This window comes from Takifugu flavidus, chromosome 9, assembly GCF_003711565.1.
Source record: "Takifugu flavidus isolate HTHZ2018 chromosome 9, ASM371156v2, whole genome shotgun sequence".
In the NCBI taxonomy this organism is placed as follows: domain Eukaryota; kingdom Metazoa; phylum Chordata; class Actinopteri; order Tetraodontiformes; family Tetraodontidae; genus Takifugu; species Takifugu flavidus.
In genome coordinates this window covers 14,776,373-14,800,605 of record NC_079528.1, presented here as the reverse complement: position 1 = coordinate 14,800,605, position 24,233 = coordinate 14,776,373, and the positions used below count along the sequence as shown (strand labels likewise).

The 24,233-nt window shown below is 43.1% G+C and overlaps 1 protein-coding gene and 2 long non-coding RNA genes across 6 annotated transcripts; 1 reads left to right on the top strand and 2 right to left on the bottom strand.

Moving 5' to 3' along the window:
* Nucleotides 1-4,659: 4,659 nt before the first annotated feature.
* On the bottom strand, nucleotides 4,660-6,738 carry LOC130531815 (uncharacterized). Its single transcript, XR_008952207.1, has 2 exons — nucleotides 6,690-6,738; nucleotides 4,660-6,596 (listed from the first exon to the last, which is right to left on the bottom strand). It is a non-coding gene; the product is annotated as an uncharacterized LOC130531815 (long non-coding RNA).
* Nucleotides 6,739-7,777: 1,039 nt separating this feature from the next.
* On the bottom strand, nucleotides 7,778-16,413 carry LOC130531808 (uncharacterized). 3 transcript variants are annotated; one of them, XR_008952196.1, is made up of 4 exons: nucleotides 16,153-16,313; nucleotides 8,012-9,668; nucleotides 7,856-7,927; nucleotides 7,778-7,792 (listed from the first exon to the last, which is right to left on the bottom strand). It is a non-coding gene; the product is annotated as an uncharacterized LOC130531808 (long non-coding RNA). The 3 variants fall into 3 exon arrangements; XR_008952195.1 differs by having other exon boundaries at nucleotides 7,856-9,668; XR_008952194.1 differs by lacking the exons at nucleotides 7,778-7,792; nucleotides 7,856-7,927 and having other exon boundaries at nucleotides 9,266-9,668; nucleotides 16,153-16,413.
* rell2 (RELT like 2) lies at nucleotides 9,475-22,571 on the top strand. 2 transcript variants are annotated; one of them, XM_057043947.1, is made up of 7 exons: nucleotides 9,475-9,616; nucleotides 16,423-16,489; nucleotides 17,508-17,713; nucleotides 18,246-18,308; nucleotides 18,391-18,454; nucleotides 20,196-20,372; nucleotides 20,445-22,571. In XM_057043947.1, exons 3-7 carry the CDS (start codon nucleotides 17,521-17,523, stop codon nucleotides 21,442-21,444), a joined length of 1,497 nt encoding a protein of 498 aa, XP_056899927.1. In that variant the 5' UTR covers nucleotides 9,475-9,616; nucleotides 16,423-16,489; nucleotides 17,508-17,520; the 3' UTR covers nucleotides 21,445-22,571. The 2 variants fall into 2 exon arrangements, with proteins under 2 accessions (XP_056899927.1, XP_056899926.1); XM_057043946.1 differs by having other exon boundaries at nucleotides 16,423-16,583.
* Nucleotides 22,572-24,233: the final 1,662 nt, after the last annotated feature.

The following is a 24,233-nucleotide window of genomic DNA, read 5'->3' as shown; positions in this document are numbered from 1 at the left end:
CCCCGCCCCCTCTTTTATGACCCGCCCCCTCATGCTCTGATTGGCTAACGGTTCTGTAGTCTCTGCTGGTGCAGACCTTTCTTTCGTTCGTTCGTTCTTTCTTTCTTTCTTCTTTCTTTCTTTCTTTCTTTCTTTCTTTCTTTCTTTCTTTCTTTCTTTCTTCTTTCTTTCTTTCTTTCTTTCTTTGCACCTGTATTCATACAATGTAATATAATTATTTGTTGTTCTGTCATGAATTAAATGCTCTAAATGACTTCACTGAATTCTGTGGTGGTTTTAATTGTGTCTTATAAATATCTTAAATATAGGCAGTCAATGCCATTTATTTTGTTATTTAATTTTTGTAAATATAATGTTCTGGTCAGACTGGGATGGCAGCAGCATTTACGCCAGCATTTATGTGCTCCAGAACCACAGTCCGGGCCCGACACAGTGCTGTCATCAGTCTGGCCGTGGATTCACTGGAGACATCACGCCTGGCTCCACGGGTTCCCTTAGCAACCAGAACAGAGAGTCAGAGCTTTTTCTTTGTGCGCATTTAAAAAGGGCCCATGCCTTAACAACACTTAAATATAGGTAGCCCATTTAATTTGACGAATTTAAAGTCAGTTAAAATCAGAGCCCAAAATATTCACCTGTCTGGAGATACACTTGGCCACATCTCTCCATGTTAGATCCGCTGGATCTGTTAAAAACCTTTGAACAAACTGAATTCGCAAAGTTGTGTTCCTGCTGGCCAGGTGGATGAGACCCTGCCCTCCCTCTTCTCTAGGCAGGTACAGCACCCCCTGCTGGACCCAATGCATGCCATTCCAGAAGAAGTTTAGAACTCTTCTCTGAACTTGAGCCAACAACCCTGGAGGGGGCTCCAGGCAAGTAAGCCGGTGCCATAGCACAGGCCACCGGGTTATTGAGGAAAAGAATTTTACCTCTGTTCAGGGAGAAGTCACTTCCATTTTTGAATTTTGCTTTCAATTCTCTCAGTTGTGTCAAACCATTTCCTTTTCACTGTTGTCTCATCACCAATAAAAACACCAAGATAATTTAGACCGTCCTTCCACCAGGTAAAAGAAAGGTAAAAGAAAGGTAAAATCAGGCCATCAATGTTTGCACGAATTCTAGAGAGGAGGCGTTTGAAGGAGAGGAGGCGTCAGACGCTTCTATGCACCCTGAAGAGAGCACACAGATCGCTGGAGATTTAGCATACTTGCAATGTCACTAAAAAGGATCATGTCTATGAAACCGGGGCTGAACCCAAACCTCTCCATCACCTTCCAGAGGAACTTGTGCGCAACTCAGCCAAAAGCCTTTTCCTGGTCTAGTGAAATGAGACCAGTATCGATCCCCAATCTGCCAGACACCTTCAAAACATCCTGAATTAGGTGGACTTTGACCACCATAGACCTGCCGGGCACACAATAGGTCTGATCCCAGTGAAGGACCTGCTCCATAGCTTCCTTCAACCTGATAGCCAAAGCCTTGGACAGAATCTTGTAATCCAGAAATAGCAGAGACACAGGGCGCCAATTTTTTATGTCTTGCAAGTTACCCTTTTTGGGCAGAAGGGTAACGACTGCTCTCTGATAGGACAATGGCAGGGAACCCAAGGCCAGGCTTTCATTAAACCCCTCCAGTAAGTCATGGGCCACAATGTCCCAGAAGGCTTTGTAAAACTCCACAGTGAGCCCATCGACATCTGGAGCCCTCCGACCTTGCATGCTGTGCAGGGTGGCATGGAGCTCGTCCAGCTGCAGCGGCCTGTCCAGCCGTGAGTTTGTTTCTTCCTACAGAACTCCTCAAACAGTGCCTCATTCTCATGATACTCGCTGACATAGAGACGTCCATTTTTTGGACTTGAGGACTTCAATGTGTCCTTGCTCTCCTGTGGAACTGCCAATTGCCTCCATTTCCACTATCTTAGTCTCCAGGTCTTTACTTGATCTGCAAGTGTCTTGCATGGCGTTCAGAGTATAGGAGCTGTATCTCTGTTTTGCCAAAGTCCCACTATTGTCCAAAGCATGTAAAATCAGATTTCCTACGCTTAAAACCAGAAGAGAAATAACGTTAAACCTCTCTTAAAACTATTATCCAGTGTTAAGCGGGTGTTAAAATGCCAGTACGCACTCTTAGGTAAAATATTCTTAATAGTGACTTTGCTTAAAACCAAAGAATGATCCGTAAAACCAACTGGCATAATTTTAAAGCCCCTAAAAAGACTGAAGTGATGTTTGATGCAATGAAATCGGTCGAGTCAGGCCGAGGAGATCCTATCTTGACTCAGGCGGAACCATGTGTACCGTCAGCTCTCTGTGCATCCTCCTCCACACATCCACCAGGCCATGAGAATAGACCAGAGAGGCTGGATGAGGCTCTGCATGATTGCGGTCTAAAAGGTGCAGTTAAAATCCCCACCCAGGAATAAAAACTCTTCCGCCCCACAACCATTCAAAACTGTGCTGACTTTATCTAAAAAGCTCTTCCTCTCAGTGCCGTTGGTGGGAGCATAAATATTAATAAAAACCAAGGTGTGGTTGTGGAGGTGCACCTTCACCAGCAGACACCTTCCCCTCACCACATGCTCCACCTCCAGGGATGATGGAGTGAAGCCCCTGGAGAAGAGAAGGCCCACTCCACCTGGTGGTGTTGTGGCTCAGTGTCACCTGTCCTTCCCACTCTTTCTCAAAGTCCACCTCATTGCCTCCTTCACTGTGGATCTCTTGTAAAAACAGAACATCAATACACTTCCTCTGTGCTGTGTCGAACACTAGTGCCCGTTTCCCTGCATCTCTGGCCCCATTCACATTTAACGTTCCCACTCTAAAGACATCCATGATGAGGGGAAGGTTAAAATCAAAGACAGCAAAACAAACAAAAGGAAACACAATGAGAAGTCTCATCGTTTAAAAGGTGAGCTGTTTTCTTGCTTTACCCATGTATTTCTTTAGTCTAAAAATCTCTGGTGAGATTCAACACTGCTCTGTTTGATCAAGTGGCTCGCCGATTGAATAAAAAAGAGCTTGTTGGGGAAATGTTTCTCCAGATCGAGGTCCTTCATGGCCTTGGTCTGTTGGAGAAAACATTTATACATTGTTGCAGGGTAAAACTCTTTCTCCTGGCTGTCTGACATTGAGTTTGACACCTCACTACAGTTAGACATTTAATCACAATCACTAGCATATGCTAGCAGCTGCATCCTTCAGCCATCCAGCTTTACTGTCCCCAGTGTCCTTCATGACACTTTCGCTTGTTCCGTCGCTTTGCGGGAGCAAAGAACCACTCAGAGACCCCAACACCACCCTTACTTGTACTCGCACCTCCCTCACCCAGCTCGCCAGCCACTATCTCTGGCACACCAAGTTCACCTGTCCTCCACATTGAGCATTGAGCCTGCTCCCACTTTCACTCTGTGTTTCCTGCTCAAGCCGGCGTTGGCCACCATGGCGACCACACGGGGTTGGCCGCCACACACTCGCTAAATTACTATAGAACCATGAAACACCACACTAATGTGCGATTTTAACAGGAAGTGATCAGACGGATGACCAAACGATGATGGTCGATAATAATGGTAGATGTACAAGCGTTAATATGAATACGGGAAAAGAGTCTGTGCTGTGCTGTGTCTGGCAGCATTATGCTCTACATCCTGACACACTGTGGTTTAGTGAGGAGTATCTGGTGATTAATGTGTCAAACACTTTTCTGAGATCGATGAGAACAGCACCAATGACACCACCTGCGTCTAGCTTTGATTTGATGTTTTCCAGAAAGAAGCAAACCGCTGTCTCAGTAGGAGAATGTTGTCTAAAGCCAAATTGCGTCCTGTTCAGGGGACATGGACTGATGCTAATGTGATCTACAATTCGCTCCACTGCTATTTTTTTCTGCTGGAAGTGTGCTTCTTGGTCTGGAGTTGCTGGTTATTGCAGGATCACCTGATTTAAAGACAGGTGTAATGACAGAGCACTTCCATGGTTAAGGGAAGAAATGTTTGTTTATGGATATATTTATAATATATGTCCTCCTGTAGCTCCCCAATTTCTCTCCGCACTATACTGTTTGCCCTCATTTTTTAATATTTGTCCAGATCTCTTTAGCATTTCCTTTTTAGTATCAATTATATTAATGGATAAATTTGCTTTTGCAGATTGAATTTCCTTGACTACTTTATTATTACTATATTTTTCATTTTAAGATTCAAGATTTACTTTATTCATCCCCGTACGGAAATTGAATTGTAGTAGCAGCCTAACATGGATTAATATAACTGTAGTGTAGGTTTTGTATTTACAAAGTATAGAAATAGAATAAATAAAATACAAATAAGATTAGAACCTAATAAGCATTATAAGCATATATACAGCATTTATTATAAGCACATATACATAATATAATATATACATATTATAAGCATTATAAGCATATATACATAAATATAGAATAAAATAGAAATAAAATTACAACATAAACATTAAACAATTATTGTTATTGGCTGGGTTAGGATGAATTATAGAGTCTAATGGCGGACGGTAGGAATGACTTCCTGTACCGTTCCTTAGAGCAGCGAGGCTGCAGGAGTCTATTGCCTAAGCTGCTTCTCAGTTTGCTTCTCAATTTTAAGTGATATTTTGAGAGCATGATCACATTTTTTTTCAGTAATTCAGATTTAGATTTCCTTTATTTGTCCCACAATGGGGAAATTTACGGGGCAACATAAGCAAAAACAGAGGAAAAGACATTCAGGAATGCAAGGATAGAAAAAGATATATAATAATCCAAAATAAATGGATCATTAGTCTTTCTATATACCTGTACATATTTCAGAGAGGAGTTTACCTGAAGAATATACAGATCAGAATATATAATATTCAGTGTGTGCAAAATGGTTGAAATGATAATAGAGAATTGTAATGTTATAGTGTGAGTCCAGTGGTACAAGCAGTTATTTATTTATGTCCACTAGTCTGCAGACTAACGGGCATTATGTTTATTGTGCAGTCTGACAGCAGCCAGCAGGAAAGATCTGCGATACCTCTCCTTCACACAGCGAGGGTGGGGCAGCCGCTCACTGAAGGAGCTGCCCAGTGCTGTCAGGGTGTCCTGTAGGGGGTGGGACGTGTTGTTCAACATGGATGACAGCTTAGCCATCATCCTTCCGTTTCCCACCACCTGCCCTCCTTACCAGTCTGTCCATCCTCCTCCTGTCCTTATCTGTGATGCTACTGGACCAGTAGACTATCCCATAAAAGATGGCTTAGAAAGTCCTCAGGAGTGGTCCCTGCACTCCAAAAGACCTCAGCCTCCTGAGCAGGAACAGTCTGCTATTGCCCTTCTTGACAAGGGCGTTAGTGTTGTGTGTCCAGTCCAGGTTATTGTTTAGGAGAACACCCAGGTACTTAAGTCTTCACAACATCGACATCCAATCCCAGGATGTTCACTGGTGCAGGCGGGGGGTTGTTACGAAATCCACCACCAACTCCTTAGTTTTACTGGCGTTGAGCCGGAGGTTGTTCCACAGGCTCCAGTCCACAAAGTCCTCTGTACTCCGTATCGTCCTGGACTGTGCCTTGACCCTCCTCCTTGACCCCCCTCTCAAACCAACGGTCTGAAAGGGGTGTCAAGGAAGCTATCCATGTCAAATTGGAAAAAACATTCTTAAACAGAGGTGGTGGCTCTATCGCCTTCTGGATAGAAGGCGAAACGTCTTCAAGAGAAGAAACCCAGTCCAGTTGACAGAGAAAACTGCCTTGGATTGTATGACACCCTTCCAAAAAAAGCCACCAGGTTTCATAACTATTCATAATGACCCTTTTCCTAATACATTGTGTGTACAGTTTCCAGAGGAAGCTGAAGAGCATCAGAATCTTACTGTTGTGATGTAGAGAAAGATCAGAGAACTAGAACTGTGGAATTCCTGATCCTACTACCTCCCCCTAAGATATTGTACTTCAGCGGGAAAAGTTTTACATAGTTTATGTGGTCTTTTTTTTTAAAAAACAAAAAAAACAAAAACACCCTTGTTGGCCCTTTGGCATTGATCTTTGGAAAGTCGGTCTGTAAATGAATTAGTTCTTGCTTGTCCCATTATCACCATTTCCTGGAAATGTCATTCAAATCCATTGATAACTTTTGAGTTATTCTGCTAATGACCAGACCAATTCCAGCTGTCACATCAGACGCTGGGTTAAAGCTTCTTCACTCTGAAATGATTTATTCATGCATTATTGTTGTGACAGTAAGCTGGATGACGCTCGGTCTGCTTTAATGCCCCGCCAAAAGAAGCAGCCAAACATTCAATCTGAACAATACGGGAAATAAATACATTTTTTTTAAAAATCAGCAGGTACCTCATGAATGCTGGGGAACAATAGCCGATACAATGTGCAAGAAGAAAAAGCTAACTGTGTGCATTAGAAACCCAGAAGGAAGCAGTCAGGGCGCAGGGGAAGGGTCGCTTTACAAAAAACAATGTGACAGATGAATTTTTTTCAGCACTGAGAAGATTCCATGTTAAGAAAAAACTTAATAGATAAAAATAACATAACTAAAAATAAGATAAGTAAAATAAGACCATCAGTGTCTTGTTTACATCCAGCCTGAAATAGAAAATAGTTTTTTAGGCCCTTTTTAAAGAGTGTAGGCATGTTAAACTCATTATCGACCACAGTTGTCAAGAATTCATTACTCACCACTGTCTTCATAGAGACCTTGCAATATATTACTCATGTTAACATTGATCAATCAATCAATCTTTATTTATATAGCGTCTTATACAATCAAAATTGTGTCAAGGCGCTTTCCAGAATCCCAGGGCCTAACCCCAGACAAGCAACAGTGGCAAGGAAAAACTCCCCTTTAACAGGAAGAAACCTTGAGCAGGACCAGGCTCATGTAGGGGGACCCTCCTGCTGATGGCCGGCTGGGTAAAGAGAGAGGAGAAGGGGGAGGGCAGGAGGTAGAGGAGGATAGGATAGGGAGGAGAGGAGAGGAGAGGGGTAGAGAGTGAAGGGGAGGTAGAGGAGAGGAGAAGGAGAAGGAGGAGGAGGGGAAAGAGGAGAGGAAAGGAGAGGAGAGGAGAGGGAGAGGAAAAGGAAGAGGAGAAGGAGAAGGAGAAGGAGGGGGAGAGGGAGAGGAGAGGAGAGGAGAGGAGAGGAGAGGAGAGGAGAGAGAGGAGAGAGAGGAGAGGAGAGGAGAGGAGAGGAGAGGAGAGGGAGAGGCACAGAGCACAGAAACACACACAAAAAATATGATATACAATCACTTCAGCGGGGCCGGAGGTCATTATGCAGCTCCGAGGGCGGCGATACCTGTAAATAAATAGAGGCGGGGGGGCAGAAGCAGAAAAACTACACAAGAATCAGCATAACTAGTCTGCTTGATGAGGAGAGGAAAGGAGAGGAAAGGAGAGGAGAGGAGAGGAGAGGAAACCATGACCCAGTGGGGTGACAGAGGCCTGTCAGGTGATCATGTTTCCGGACCCCGGCAGCCTTGGCCTATAACAGCATAGCTAAGATGTGACCTAACGATTAGACGACCCCCTAAGTATGATAATTTGTCTGTCTATGATAGTAACTGGAACTACTGAATTAGTAACAATAAGCTTTTTCAAAGAGGTAGGTTTTGAGTCTGATCTTAAAAGTAGCGATGGAGTCAGCCTCCCGTACCTGGACAGGGAGCTGGTTCCATAGCAGGGGGGCCTGATGTGTTGTATTTATTGATGTTCTCTGTACATGCGGTATCTTCTGTCCGTCCGTCCGTCCGTCCGTCCGTCCAGGCAACAATTTCTTGGGCTCTAATTACAAAACAAAAACAAATTAACTGAACTGAAAAGAAGCTTAAAAATTGGGCATCACACCTCTCTAAAAAGTCGTTCAGGACTGGTCCGTGACCTCTCCTTCCTGAAGTAGGCTGAGTAAAAGTGATTTGTCTGCAAACATTAGAAGATGCCTGTCACCATGGTTACTCCTATAGTCATTTGTATAGAGAATATACAATAGAAATAGTCAATCACCAGTGAAGTCAGAGCCACAGAAAGATGTTTGCCAGTGATCCTGTCTGGGCCAGGACTCTTTCTTAAACTACTTCTATCTTTAAAACAAAACTGGACTTCCTTCTTCATTTTCCATAAAAGTCATGGGAAGTTTTATGTACTGTGCTGGTTTACTGAATGCTATCTTTAGTGCTCGTTGGTAGTTGCCAATGGTGTTGTAATCCTCCACCAGCCATTAAACTGCTGACCTGGGATCCCATCCCATAAAGTGTAATGATCACTCACTCAACAACACAAGATGACCACCACGGTCCACACAAATTACCATCTTAGACAAATATAGAGGAGAATTATTTCCTTTTTTTCCATTCGTGTGCAAATGTTAAACTTCTTGGGCTCAGATGCTGAATATAAAGCCTTCGACTATCAAAAAATGAGTGAAGCAAAATTAAAATTGTTGCTTTCCAGGTGCACAAGAATGTAACAAAACAGTGAAAATTCTAGAATAACTCAATCTTGTATAGGTTGGATCAAACAATTGCGGTGGTTTACTTTTAAAGGAATCAGTAAAATTGTGGGATTAATGAACGCAGTAACCAATAATGACCACACGATGGCAACATAGTCGAGGTAATTGGTTTGAGTCGAGCGCCGATGATGCTGTTTTCTGGTGAATCTGTTGGTTCCAGAACATTTAATCTGTTAAATTAAAACATATGGCATCCAAACTGTATAATATTCAGGATCGTGGTCAGAGTGGTAAGCAGTTCTGTACAATAATAAACGTTGTTTTTTTCCCTCCATTTTTCATTAAATCATCTGGTTCTTTCTTCCATCCAACTGGTGAGACTTTAATTTCAGCTGTGACTACAGCTCCTTTGACCGCCTCGGTCCATGATGAAAGGCCGCTACCGCAGGACGGAGCAGCTCGCAGCTTCCGGTCATCCTGCGCTCCTTTGCAGAGTGCCCTCCACACGCTCGACGCGCCTGGATCGGAGGACTGCTGCGCCGCGACTGGGAGTCCAAGCTCCGGTTTGACGCAAACGTCCGCACCGTCAGTGCGAATATGCGGCCTGATCAGGAATTTCACCTTCATTTTTGAAATACAGCATGTTCTCTGGCTTTGGAGGCGTCTGGAGGGTTATCCCCGGCAGAAAAACGCTCCACACACTTATATCTTCTAACTCGCTGTAATTGTCAAGACCGGACTGTCACCTGATCACCGTAAGTTGCACTTATAGCCTGATAAATGCGTGGAACGATGCTAAAACAAGATTCTTTTTTTGGTCACCCCACACGGAGCTCTTTATTAAATGATCACGGAGGACAATGACACTGCTAGAAAAGAACATCTGCAGCATTACCAGTAAAACCTCTGGTTCTGAAGCCTCCACATTCTGTATCAGCGCTGAAAAGACCTTCAAAGTGTCATCTGAGGGGGTGCTGGATCGCGTTCCTCTGTCGTGGGTAGGGACTTACTGAAATGCAAGGGCCGACAACGAGGCGAGCGGGATGTAAGTCCCAGAAACAGGACAGTCCCTTGAACTAGAGCCTGGTTTCTCCTCTCAGCACAGTCCAATGTTGGGTGACCAAGCAGAGAAAGCCCCCAGAGAAGTGCTGCAGGAGGTGAGTTCTCTCTCCGGGGCTCAGAAACACTCTCTCCTTCATCCGACGCATTCTGTTGAACACACAAATAGAATTTAGGATCCAACTTTAACACTGATTTTTATTATGTCTTAATTAATCTGCTTTGAGCTCTGAGAGAATTTGACACGTTCAGAGAGTCATTTCTATTGTTTCTATCGTTAAACATACATCAAGATAGAAATGAAACCATCAAAACTGCAGAGGTCTTCAGGTCACATTTTAACCCCCACCCCACCCCATACACACACAAACACACACACACACACACTTCTGCATGTATACATATCCAGTATTTAATATCTATACTGAAAGCTGAACAAGCAGACCTGCTGCACTGGGAGGTGAGAGCATGGAGGTCACGACAATGCTTCTGAGTCACTGCAATGCTTCTTTCAGTTTTGTGTGTGTGTGTGTGTGTGTGTGTGTGGGGGGGGGGGGGGGGGGGTAATAGACAAATAGAGTAAAATACAGTGAATGTAAGGCTTTCGTAGACAATCCCTTCACTGGCTACAGTATTGGATGTGTTGTATTTTTCAATATTTGACTGATAGGTTTCTATTATTTATTATAGGATAAATTTTGATTGTTATGCTGATGACACTCAGCTTTATTTATCCATGAAACCAGAGGAGACAGAGAAGTTAGTGAAGCTTCAGACGTGTCTTAACGACATAAAGTCCTGGATGTCTTCAAATTTCCTCCTCCTTAACTCAGGAAAAACTGAGGTCATGGTGTTTGGTCCTGAATCTCTCAGGGATAGATTAGATCGCATGATCAATCTAGATGGTATCTCATTAACATTTAGTCTCTCTGTGAAGAATCTAGGAGTAACTTTTGACCAAAATATCTCCTTCAACTCACACATTAAAACAGTCTCTAGAAGTGCCTTTTTTCACTTGAGAAACATCACAAGGATCAGGAAGCTACTGACACGGCATGATGCTGAAAAGTTAGTCCATGCATTTGTTACTTCCAGGCTGGACTATTGTAATTCTTTATTATCAGGGTGTCCAAACAACTCTTCCAGAAGCCTCCAGTTGATCCAAAATGCTGCAGCCAGAGTTCTGACAGGTATTGACAAAAGAGATCACATAACTCCTGTAATGGCGTCTCTTCATTGGCTGCCTGTTAAATTTAGAATAATTTTTAAAACCCTTCTTTTGAGCTACAAGGTCCTCAGAGGCCTAGCTCCATCCTACCTGGAGGAGCTAGTGATACCTTACCAGCCCAATAGACCGCTCCGCTCTCAGAAAGCTGGTCTACTTGTGGTTCCCAGAGTTTCTAGGAGTAGAATGGGGGGCCGAGCATTTAGCTACCAGGCCCCCCTACTATGGAACCAGCTCCCTGTCCAGGTACGGGAGGCTGACTCCATCGCTACTTTTAAGATCAGACTCAAAACCTACCTCTTTGAAAAAGCTTATTGTTACTAATTCTGTAGTTCCAGTTACTATCATAGACAGACAAATTATCATACTTAGGGGGTCGTCTAATCATTAGGTCACACCTTAGCTATGCTGTTATAGGCCAAGGCTACCGGGGTCCAGAAACATGATCACCTGACAGGCCTCTGTCACCCCACTGGGTCATGGTTTCCTCTCCTCTCCTCTCCTCTCCTCTCCTCTCCTCTCCTCTCCTCTCCTCTCCTCTCCTCTCCATCAAGTAGACTAGTTATGCTGATTATTGTGAAGTTTATCTACTTCTCCCCACCCCCCCACTGTATTCATTTACAGGTATTGCCGCCTTCGGAGCTGCGTGATGACCTCCGGCCCCGCTGACCCACTCGGCCGGCGGCTTGCATTAATAGTGTATTTTTGTATGTGTTTCTGTGCTCTGTGCCTCTCCTCTCCATTCTATCATCTACCTGTCCTCCCCCCTCTCCTCTCTTTACCCAGCCGGCCATCAGCAGGAGGGTCCCCCTACATGAGCCTGGTCCTGCTCAAGGTGTCTTCCTGTTAAAGGGGAGTTTTTCCTTGCCCCTGTTGCTTGTCTGGGGTTAGGCCCTGGGATTCTGGAAAGCACTTAGAAACATTTTAATTGTAAAAGACGCTATATAAATAAAGATTGATTTGATTTTGATTTGATTTATTACATCCAACAACTGAAACTGCAGTGTTGGTTCATTTACAGCAGCACAAATGCGCCGGCAACAAAACATGTTGATGTTGATATGCACAACACAGAGTCATGAGTAAGAAAGCATAGTTTTCCTGCTGCTGCTACTGCCACTGCTACTCTTCTTTCTCCTGCTGCTACTGCTGCTGCTGTAGCTGCTACTGCTATTGCTGCTGCTGCTGTAGCTACTGCTACAGGTGCTACTGTAGCTACTGCTTCTGCTGCTGCTGTAGCTGCTACTACTGTTTCTTATCTATTGGGCCTACTACGAGGCAAGGCACTGGCGTGGGCGGATGCAATCAGCTTCCACACTCGCCTGGAAACCATGCCTTATGCAGAGCTTTTCAGTGGAGTTTTGGACCTTGGTGGTGGAGTCCAGGTGGAACAAGCCCAAGCATTTCCTTGCGGGGGCTGAGTGAGCATCTGCAAGATGAACTCATCCTTTGGGACGAATCCCGAGACCTGAACTCCCTCGTCTCCCTGGCTATCTCGCTGGACAACAGCCTCAGAGCGAGATGCCAGGGGCGAGCATCCCACACTCTGGCTCCTGGCCCCCTTCCATTCACATCCTCCATCCCTTCCCCTTCTCTTCGAGCACCATCCAGCCCGGTCCAGGCACCCCAAGCGCTCCACTCACTGCTGAGCAGCCAATGCAGCTGGGGCGTGCCAGGTTAATATTGGCGCAACGACACCGCAGAATCCAGGTGGGTGAGTGCCTATACTGTGGCCAGACTGGTCACTTCATTTCGGTTTAAAGTGCGGGCCAGTCAGCAGCAGTGGGGGTACTGGCGGGCCAGGAATCCATGTTGGACAAACCCCTGCCCTTGGATCAACTCCTTTTGCCCATCTCTTTAGGTGTGGGAAGTCTGGTTTTCCCCCTCCAGGCCTTAATAAATTCCAGAGCCAAGGACAGCCTTCTGGATGAGGAATTGGCTATGCAAGCTAGATGCTCGCTGGAATCCTTGCCGTCACCCTTCACCGCCACCGCCCTGGACGGTAGAATTATTGCTTGGGTCACCCACAAGATGGTCCCAGTCACACTCATCACTTCTGGTAACAATTTGGAACAGATTTCATTCCTCGCCATTCCAGACCCTGATGGTACTGGGTTACCCTTGATTATGCCACCATAACCCTCAGATTGACTGGATACAGGGTAAGGTGGTGAGTTTGAGTTTGCACTGTCATTCACTCTGTCTCAGATCTGCGCTGACTCCTGGAGGAGGTTGAGTCACTCAATGTGCCCCACCAGCACCTCACGATGTGTCAAAGGTGCCTGAACAATACCATGATCTTGATGAGGAATTCAGCACTTAGAAGGCACTCTCCTTGCCTCCTCATCGACTCTATGACTCTATTGGGTTGCTGACAGAGGCTTCTTTTCCACCCAGTTTTATTGGGTCTCTTCCACTCAGTTATTTAACTTGTCATGTCCTGAGAGGGAGGTGATGGAGAAGTTCATCACCGAGTCCCTAGCGACAAAGATTATCCAACTATCCTCCTCACCTCTTGGGGCAGGGTTCTTCTTTGTGGAAAAGAGAGATAAGTTCCTCCGGCCATGCGTCAATTATAGAGGTCTCAATAGCATTACTATTAAAAACATATACCTACTACTACTATTATCCTCTGCGTTCAAGCCTCTTCAGGGAGCCTAGGTCTTTACCAAGCTGGATCTCCGAAATGCCTACCACATGGTCCGGATTCACGAGGGTGATGAATGGAAAATGGCATTTAATACTCCATTAGGGTATTTTGAGTACTTGGTGATGCCCTTTGGACTCACCAACTTCCCGCCGTGTTTTAGGCCCAGGTAAATGACGTCCTCCGAGATTTTCTCAACCAGTTTGCATTTGTTTACATTGATAACATCCTGATTTTCTCCCCGAGCATGATAGAGCATGTAGCTCATGTGCGGCAAGTCTTGACAAGATTTTTGGAAAATAAGTTATTCGTCAAGGCTGAAAAGTGTGATTTCCTTGCTGTTTCTGTCCCTTTCCTGGAATACGAGGCCGCCTGTGAGATCTGTGCCCATGGTAAGGCACAGCACCAGGCACCACGAGGACTTCTCCAGCCCCTATTCATTCCAGGGAGACTCTGGTCCCACATTGCCCTGGACTTTGTCATAGGCCTTCCTCCATCCAAGGGGAATACAGTCATTGTGACGATTGTGGATTGGTTCTCTAAGGCTGCACACTTCCTGGCTCTGCCTAAGCTTCCCACTGCACTAGAGACTGCCAACCTACTGGTAGACCAGGTTTTCTGACTCCCCGGCACTCCTTCCAACATCGTTTCCGACAGGGGCCCCGAATTCACTTCACAAGTTTGGAGGGCTTTTGCCAAGGCCCTGAGAGGCTCTGTCAGCTTGTCGTCCGGCTATCACCCCCACTCCAATGGTCAGGCTGAAAGGGCCAAACAAGACCTGGAGTTAGCCTTTCGCTGCATGGCCGCCACTAACCCCTCTTCGTGAAGTAATCATCTTCTTCTGGTGGAATACGCCCACAACACTGTCACCTGTTCCACAACAGGTTTGTCCCCCTTTGAAGCCTTTCTGGGGTACCAAACCCACCTCCTCTCCTTCCAAGAGCAAGAGACTGTAGTTCCATCCATTCCGGAGCTCTTTCAGAGGGCCAGGGAGACCTGGAGAGCAATTAGGTCGGCCCTGGAACTTGCCCAGAACACCAGCCAACATTCATCCAAATGCCTACCAGTCCCCTCTTATCAACCTGGTCATTTGGTCTTGCTGTCCATCCAGAATATTCTATTGGCCACCAAATCCCGTAAGGTCTCTCCCCGCTTCATTGGACCCTTTCCCATTGAGAATATCATAAATCCATCTGCCGTCCATTTGACTTTGCCTGAGTCCATGAAGAGCCACCCCACCTTCAGCCTCTCAGATGGAGCCTGTATCCACCAGCTCTCCATCACCTTCTTTTGGGGGGTGGGGAGGTTCTGTTAGGAGTTTTCCCTCTCCCCCTTCCCTTTTGTTCCTTCTCTGTGTCCCTTGTCTGTTTCCAGGCTGGGCGGAGTTGCTTCCTGGTTCACTCCCATTGTGCGATCTACACACCTGTGACTTATCTCCAGATAACAATCTACACCTGCCTCCTGTTTTAAAAGACTGGTCTACGCTTCCATCTTTGTCAATTCATTGTTCAACCCTCTGTGATTGCTCATTCCGATGTCTGTTTGTGCCAGCCAGTCTGCTGCGATGAAGAGTTTTCTAACTTTGGTTCTTTGTGGAATTCTACTGCCACGTTTTTAGTAAAGTCTGGTTTGGTCAAATCTACTCAGTCCTGTGTGTGTCTCTGCTTTTTGTGGTCCAGTTCGTGTCTGCTGCTCCTAACATCATCCATTCATAATCATCCATCTGACTAACACTGTTTGCAATTCAAAACCTGTAGATTGACATAATAATAATGAATCATATGAATCACATATATTACAGTACGATCTTGGATTTTACTTATATATTCTCTCCACATTTTCCTGTTACCTGCAAAAAAGTTGTAAAATCTTAAATATACTGAAATAAAGACAATTAAAAATAATCTACTAAAGCATGCATATTAAACAATTTCATTCCCATTCTGAGTGCTTTTTTTTAAAACCTTTATAAAAAGAAAAATGCCATTTATTTATAGAAAAAAGTATAAAATAAAACAAAAGTCTCACAAAGTATCTATTTGGATTTGATAGCTGATTTTGAAGAAAAAGACTAGTTATTAAAGTGATGTGTTTTTGTAATGTGGCAACAACTAATTTGTATCTCCAAAGAACAGGAAGTGGTATTACCAGTCTTTGGAGATGCCAGCAGGTGCCTTGACTAGTCTTAAAGGGAACCCTGTCTATTCATTCTGCCATGAAATGTTATTGTCCTGTTCAAATCTGAGGCTGGTGATGCCTGAAAACTCATCTCATAGTTCCAAACTAATTGTGTGTCTTCAAAATAGTCTCAGATAGTTGGTGAGCCTGTGGGTGGGACGGGGATAAAGATAAGGCTACAGGAGGGTAACCACGATAAGGGCCCCTGTGTACAGCAAGTGTTTGAAGATTTTCAGTTCTGTTGGTTTAACATATGGCAAAAGTGGTAGAAAGAAGTCCCTCATTATGCCTAAACTAGCAATACACTCACTGTACACAACATCATAAGTCTATCAGTATCATTGTTTGCTCACATATTAAAGTGCCAAGAAAAAAAATGGACTATATTTATGAAAAACATACATTACATAGATAATTTGCAGGACCCTGGTTTCAGTTCAACAACAGTATGCCTCATATTCATGATGCATCCAGGAGAAACAACAAAATATTTTCAGCTGTTCCAGGATGCAGTTAGGGATCGTTCGGCTGAGAAGGGAAGCAGCGAATTCAATAAACTGTTGTTGTTTTCATGGCTTACTCACAAGGCTTGTGCATCCCAATCCTTATAGTTTATATTCTAACTACCAAAACAAAGGCTTGATGTTGGTTTCAGCTGGATTTATTATCACCATATGAAAAAGCTCAATTCAATGACTGAACTTTTTGTTCCGTCACTCACTAGATAGAAAAGGAGGGGCAAGTGTTAGTGCACCACACTATATGTTCCTCCAAGCTTCTTATCCACACATGCACATTTTGTGAATAGTTAAGATAAATGTCAGCAGCTAATTTTTGTGTCTTTTTGCCAACAGAGTCTAACCGTGGACGACCGTGCTGACGTCCACATGTTTGGACGACATCATTGATTGACACATTCTGGTAAGATGATATATTTGATGACATACTCAGTGCTTCGAGGGCAATCTCTCATATCTGTGAAAGGATATACTGTTGAAAATGACTTCTTTAGGTGGTAAGTGTCTCTCATAAGATTGCTTCTGCATTAAAATCAATTGTGAAGCAATAAACAATAAACTTACAATGGATCTCAGACAACGGCGAGTGGGAGGCAAAGGTTTTCCACTGAGGCACTTTGGACAAAAGCTTCTCCTGAACTGTAATGTTAAGTGTTGAAGTAAACTGATGCATTTAGTGCATGTTATGTGCTGTGCAGTATGTTCATTCTCATATCAGAACTGTGTGATGGCTGTACTGTCAGTTTTGTGTTGATGGCACATTACACATGTGCAGAGGTACGCGTGCACACACACACAATCTATTGGGCGACAGTCCTACTTAGAATACCCTTAAATATGTTATTCACAACCAGAAATGTATTTCTTCCTTTAAACTATATTCTTACTACCTGCCGTTTGTGACCAAAATAACTCGAAAAGTTTTGAATGGATTTTAATAATGTTCAGGAAATGTGGTCATTGGGAACAGATGGTTACATTTTGGCAATCTTTCAGATGTTTTTGGATTTTGACCTTCAATCTTGATCAAAGATTTATTGATCATAAAGCAACCTAAAATGTTATGTAACCTTGTATTAGCACTGCCTATGTATACTGTACTATAGGTGTAATTCACAATATGTGGGGAAATGACCTGCTTGGTGCAGGTCTGTGCACTCCCAAGTCCTTTTTTCTATGTTTAAGTTAAGTATTCATTCGTTCAAAGGATGAGAATTGGACAGCAAAGTGTTTGTACAAAATTAGCTGCAATGGGACGTTTGGTGTTGGTGTAATAATATGGAATTCTCAATGAAAACATTAAACCTTTTTCAGTAATATTCTTTTTAATGAAGTTGCATGAAAAATGAGTTGAAAGTTACATTATCATATAGGTGGGTAAATAAGCGCTTGTGTTGATTGGTCTGTTTTCTGTGTTTCAGGTTAAACCCAAACATGAGTGAATTAGGTCCTGCAGAGGACAGGGAACAACCACCACCCTACATCATTTTTGTGGTGGTCTCCCTGTTCTTCCTGATGGGCCTGCTTGGTTTCCTCATTTGCCATCTGCTGAAGAAGAAAGGCTACCGTTGCCGCACCATTGGAGATTTGGATGATGAGGTGGAAGAGAAACTGGGCGCAAATGCAGGTTTGTAGAGACATAACAAGGAGCCAAAGGGATCATGCATTTATACATACTTTCCATTTCAGAATGTTAGAGTTACTCAGAAAACTCTTAACTTGTTAAAATGATTAGGACCATGTTAAAAGTGTCTTTGTTACAATTTAAACTTTATATTTTAATGTGGCTATGAATCGATTTCATTCTGCAAGGCTTATGTAAAACTGAGAGTTCTAAAAGTTATACAACTTTTTTTGAACAAATCTTGATAAGTTTTTTTCCAGTCTTAAGACAGACTGGACAAAAATTTGGGTCACAAATCCATCTTTTTGTCTCTTTGTGTGGTTGTTTTACTCAGCATGTGGACATAGACAAATGGAAAATCTGCAACATTTTGATTCGTTGCATTCACACCTATCTACTAAATTCCTAAACATAACATAATTCCTTTTTACTCTAAAAAATAAAATAAAATCAAAATAAATCATGTTCATTTACAAAATAAAGATATTATGTACTTTTTATTGAACAAGTGATATGATGACTGATTGTGTTTCAGATTACAATGATGAGCACCAGGACACAGTGGAGCAGATCCTCAAATGCATAATTGAAAATGAAGGTGATGTTTAATTTATACTGTATGTCCAAAAAATAAAGCTTCTGTAGTTGTGCTGTAATCTGCCTATCTTTGCTACCTCTAGCTAACATGGAAGCCTTCAATGAGATGTTAGAAAGTCGCAACATCTGTGTTCGCCATGACCCGAGGTAATTTTTCCAAAATTGGACTTGATTCTTTTTATACACAGTTTACATTTTCCAGATTTTCCTGTACAGCTATGCCATTTTAGGCCACACTTTTATGGCTTTTGTTGACACATTCCAGTCTAGATAGTTAAGGCCCAAGAGCTAGCCTGACCTGCACCAGCGATGAACTATTCCATACTGCATGCATCTTTAATTAGGGCCCAAATGATGGACTAGCGAGGTTCTATTTTGGGAGGATTCTGACATATATGCCCAGAGAAATGGCTTAGAAGTTCCCTGGCAGACAGGATTTTGCTGCAGGGTTTACAAACCCGGACTACTACGGTATCTGAAAAATCCCAGAAAGACTCAAAAAGCTTCACTTACTTTCCATTTTCTGTGTGCCCCCTCGGCCCCAGGAGCCCCCCTTGGTCTAAAACAAATAGGAAGTTGGCCGATTTAAAATGTGGCTAAAATGATCCAGATTCACCAAACCTCAACATCATGGATTTTAAGATACTCCCAGAGGGGGCCTTTTTTTTTTTTTTTTAAGCATGGAATTTCCCTTCAAACTCTCATTTAACATTGTGTCTTTGTGAGACATTAGAGCGCCCCCCCCCCTCCTCCCAGTAATGACAGCCTTCATTCTCACACTTAAACATGAAGTGGCTTTTTATTCTGTGTGCCTCCTAGGTGCACAGGTTCTAATCCTACCAACCAGGCCACAAAATCTCAAACCACTCAGGAGCCGTAGGGGGCACACTAATCCATCACACTCTAAAACAACCGCATTGGCAATGTGGATTTTGGTGTGGGAAATCAAGACCTACGCTCTCTGAGTAATCCCCAAAAAACTCAAGAAGATTTAATTGTCACACCAAAGCCGGAAGTGGGTTTTATCACAATTTTTTTTTTTATTACGTCACAAAGTTTGGTGTGCATCGCTTCCTACACACATTTTACCAGAATCTGTCTAAATTCTGGAATTTGCTGGCTAGGACTTTTCTTGTAATTAGGACTGGAGGGACCAAGATATAGGGGTGTAAACACCCTCCAAAAACCTATGCAATCTAATAGGAAAGGCCTCCAAAAGGTCAAATTTTTTACCCCTGTATGAGTGCCCATGGCACTCCCATACATTCACATAGAAAAACCAGTCTTTAAACTGTAGCCAAAAGTGTCCAGATTCTCCACTAGCTACAAGCCTCTGCTACCTCACACACGTCAGTTGTAGAACATTAAATGAATCAGCACTCTATAAAAGGAGCTGCTGTACCAACAAGTCTTCTGCTCTCATATTCAATGCAACGGAGAAAGTCCTTGAAAACTGACAAAAGCATCCCTTTTAAACTGTCGTTTCTCCTACACCATTTAAAACTCAGGAAATTTCAGTCACATAAAACAATTTCCATTTTCATATTTTTAAAAAGCTCCAGGGAGCCACTAGGGCGGTACTAAAGAACCGCATGCGTCTCCAGAGCCACAGGTTGCCGACCCCTGAACTATATGATTATTAAACGGATCAATCTAAACCAAATGTTTATACATTTAAATTCTACATGGTTAAACTATATGCAACCAGTTATGGTGGCACAGCAACACAAGGGACAGGGCTGCAGCTGTACAGGGACACAAGAGCAGTGGAGCTCTGCAGCCAAGGGACACAGAGCAACTGGGAGGTGCTGGTAAAGAGTCTGAGGGTCATTTTAATTGTGTATTGTTTGTTTTGTGGTAAAAAATCCTTTTTCATGTTGATGTACAGGTTGCATAAGGAGTCCATTGCCGGTATTCCCTCACATCACCACACAGTTCATTCAGGCACTGATATCAACTCTTGCCATCTCTGCGCCCTGGCACGATCTAAAAAGGGCAGAAGGCAAAGCCGAACACCTCACTTCAAGCAAAGGCCTGGCGAGCAGACCGTATTCTCTGTTGGCAGGTAACGAGTCTCAAAGCATGTCAGGATGAGTCTTAGGTGGAAAATTGTTTTGTCATGCTCTTTTCCACTCAGGTTCCGAGTGACACATCATGATAAGAAGCTTCAAGGTGGTCCAAATCCTTCAGTCAGTTCAGGTGACCAGCTGGACCAATCCGAGGACAGTGAGGACAGGAAGGAGAGTGGATACAACCTGAGAAGTATGTTTAAGGACATCCAACCACCACTGGACACCTCAAATAGGATTGTACCGAACACTGGGAAACGCAGAAAGAGTATAACTCTTTTTGGGTTGAGGCGGGGCAGTGACCCTGCTGGTAGTAAGGTTGCAGAGGGAGCAGGTAAAGAGACTGGAGGAATAATGTTTACCGGTAAGAACCAACCAGCAGTGCTAGAGGAACTGGAGTACAGTACTAAACCAAAAGCACCTCTGTCACCTGACCACAAAGCTAACACTTCAGAAATAGTGGACCCTTTTCCTGCATGTAAGAACCAGTTCCAGGGTTTTGTCCCTGCAACTGAGGGTGGTTCTATTCAGTCATCCAGTCCTGTCCCATGTATGAGACCTGGTAGCAAAAGTCCTCTACAGAGCACTGCAGCTTCTGTCCCCAGCTGTCTCCCCATTCAATCACCGCTTTCTTCCGCCAAGGATTTAATGACTGAGAAACACAGAGATGTTGTGGATTTGGTTTTACCGACCAATGATGCTGGTGATCTTGGCCCTCTGCAGACTTCTACACCTTTTGCACCTGTCCATGGAACAATTTCAGGTTATACTGCTGCCCATTGTACTAACCAATCCAACTGCTATCCTAACAGAGTCTTTCTAGTCAATCAAACACCCCCTGACCTCAGCTCCAGCACAGATATCGAATCAAGTAATAGCCTAGCATTGGTAAGATTAGGTTCATCAAACACTCCTACCACAGAAACAAACTCTGACATAAGTTCAGCAAAGGCTCCACCAGAAACAGCAACAAACCTCTCTGCAGCCCTTGTGCAGAGCCCAAGCTTTTCATCAAGCAAGATGCAAGAGGGAGGAGTTGCACTCCCTAAAGTGCAAGAGAAGAAATAAATTGTAGTACTGGAATTCTGCAAACGTTTCAATGTTCTCCAGTTGATGGAGAGTTGAAACCTGATGTCCTGTCCTCACCTCCTTATCATCTTAATAGCGACAGACCTCTGTCCCCATCCTTAGCTGTCCAGAGTAAAGTGCCTAAAATAACAATTGTCAAATCGAGCACGGACAGCAAAAGAGTTTTGTGTTGTTGCTATGGTGGACGAGCAATCTTCCACTTTAACAAAACACTAGAGTTCTGATCCCCCAGAACCTGGGGATTACTCAAAAGAATTATGACCAGTTACAAATGTAGCACAAGTAATAGCCTATAGTATATGGAGAGACTTCTGAAACACGGAACAGGTCAACAGTGAGCCATAAGGAGTGATTCAGTGGAAAGGCAATTCATCTCCAAACATTGTGATGCAAGCAAAGCATGATGCAGGCAAGTACATTACTGCAAAAATGATGATTGGTAGAACTAGATCACTGAAGATTGTGCTGTGCATGATTTGACCACAAAATGGTCGTCACAAAAATCTATTTACTTGGAAGCCTGTAGGTCCACCAAACCAAATATTGGGACAAATACCATCCCAGGGGTCTATTTTTTCTTCCAAACCTGTTGAATGTTGATGAAAAAATTACCTACCTATTTAAATACAACATTTTATTTGAATGTTATTGTTCTTTTATCTGTTGGTATTCCAGCAAGGGCACGCTAACGAGATACTTCCATTGTGCAGCACCAGTAATGCCAATGTTGCCATTAATGGTATCACCACAGTCTTTGAATTTTGTAACCAGCAATAACGGAAATGACAGTGAATTGATGAAGTGGGAGCAGAAGAAACTGTGAAGAAGTTGTGCAAATTGCAGGCAAACTTCTGATACAAAAATACCAAAAAACTTGAGACCATGGCTGCACTGAGGCTACAATAAGAAATAACAATGAACATGTCTTCATTGACAGTGAACATGCTAATGGACTGGCTTACTGGCTTATAAATAACATCCACTGTACCAGGACAATAGATGCTGCATGTGCTGCACCTTCACCACCACCTTATAGACACTGTGTAACAATTAATTTCTCAACCATACTTGGAAGGTTTTCTTTAAAAGTGTATTGTTACAGGCAAGATTGGTTTCTAATTATTTCCAAATCAACAAACAGTCTCAACCTGTTGTGTTGGGGATCAGTTATCGACAAATGGTAAAGCAAGAAAGATGACTAGGAATGCTAGCGTTGGTGTGCTTGTCATTGATTTTCATGTGGAACATTTATATTTATAGCATGCTAATATTTACAGTGGGACAGAGATGATCAAAACATTCCAGCTAAAAAAAATGAAACTCAAAACAATATACCTATATGTACGTTCATGCTTAATACTTTTAGTATTTTCAATGGTACATGGTAGATTTAATACAATACAATTCAATACAAGGGTTATATAAGCATTTATATTACCGGTAGTTACAGGTTTTTGTCAGCTTACTTAATGTTTTCACTACAGGTCTGAGTATGTGTAAATTGCAGAATTTAGCACTGAATTATTTTGTTTTGATTACCAGAATAGAAAAAAATGAAATAATTAAATTTTGGCCAATAATAGCTGGCGACGGACTGGCCCATCTGTTACTTGATAGGTTACATCATCCTCTTGTTACTGGTGTAACGCCATTCCAGAGGTGGATTTATGATTCATGGTGATTTTTTTTATGTATGTCATATTCCAACTTAATCTTACCTATTTATCAATCTAGCTTTTGTAGATGAAGAGCCCATATTCTGATTAGACATATATCAATACCCTACCCTCTCACTACCGGAAAGCATTGATCCATTCACACACACACTGTGAAATAGGTTGCAGTTCTTAATACAAAGAGGAAAATAGACATAATTTCACTCTTTTATATGAACACAGTTCTGCTACCAGCACGTGACATTTAGTTTCGGATGCCCTCTGGATGCCTCCCTAGGGAGGTGTTCCAGGCATATCCCACTGGGAGGAGGCTGCAGGGCAGACCCAGGACATGCTGGAGAGAGTGTCTCTCGGCTGGCCTGGGAGCGCCTTGGAATACTCCCCCAAGAGCTGGAGGAAGTGTCTGGGGAGAGGGAGGTCTTGGGCAACTTCTTAGGCTGCTGGCCCTGCGACCAGGTTCCTGATAAAGCAGGAGAAGATGAGACTGACGAGATCATGAGAAGATCAGATACAGGGCTAGAGTAATATTTTCATACTCAGTGTTTGAATTTTCCCTTATACATATATAATATATTTGGTCCTGTGAGTCCTGAGAAATCTGAATCAGCCCACCAAATACACATGAAGAGTTTTCAGGTCAGAGGTCGCTGTCTCATTCTGGACTTCATGGGAAAGCAAGCAGGACAGCTGTGGTCTCTTCTGTTTTTCTTCTCTCCCTTTCTCTCTCTCTTCTTTCTCTAGCTCTTTCTCCCTAATCTCTCTTTTTTCTCTCCTATCTCTCTTCTCTCTCTCTCTATGTCTCTCTCTCTCTTCTTGTTCTTTTTTTTTCTCTGGCAAATGTTTTGACCTTGGAAATATATCTTAAGTTATCTTAAAAAAGAATATCATTGAGAAAATATTACAAATACCTGCAAATGTCTTCCTGAATGAAACCAAATATCTTTACAAAACATGTTAGCTTTAAAATTATTTAATGACTAAAATAAATATATCAACGATTCTAACTAAAAGGTACGTGGTATAACTGAATTTGAAGCATTTTTGAATCCTTTGAATTTGTGAACATGATATACAAAAAGCTTGCAGCAATTC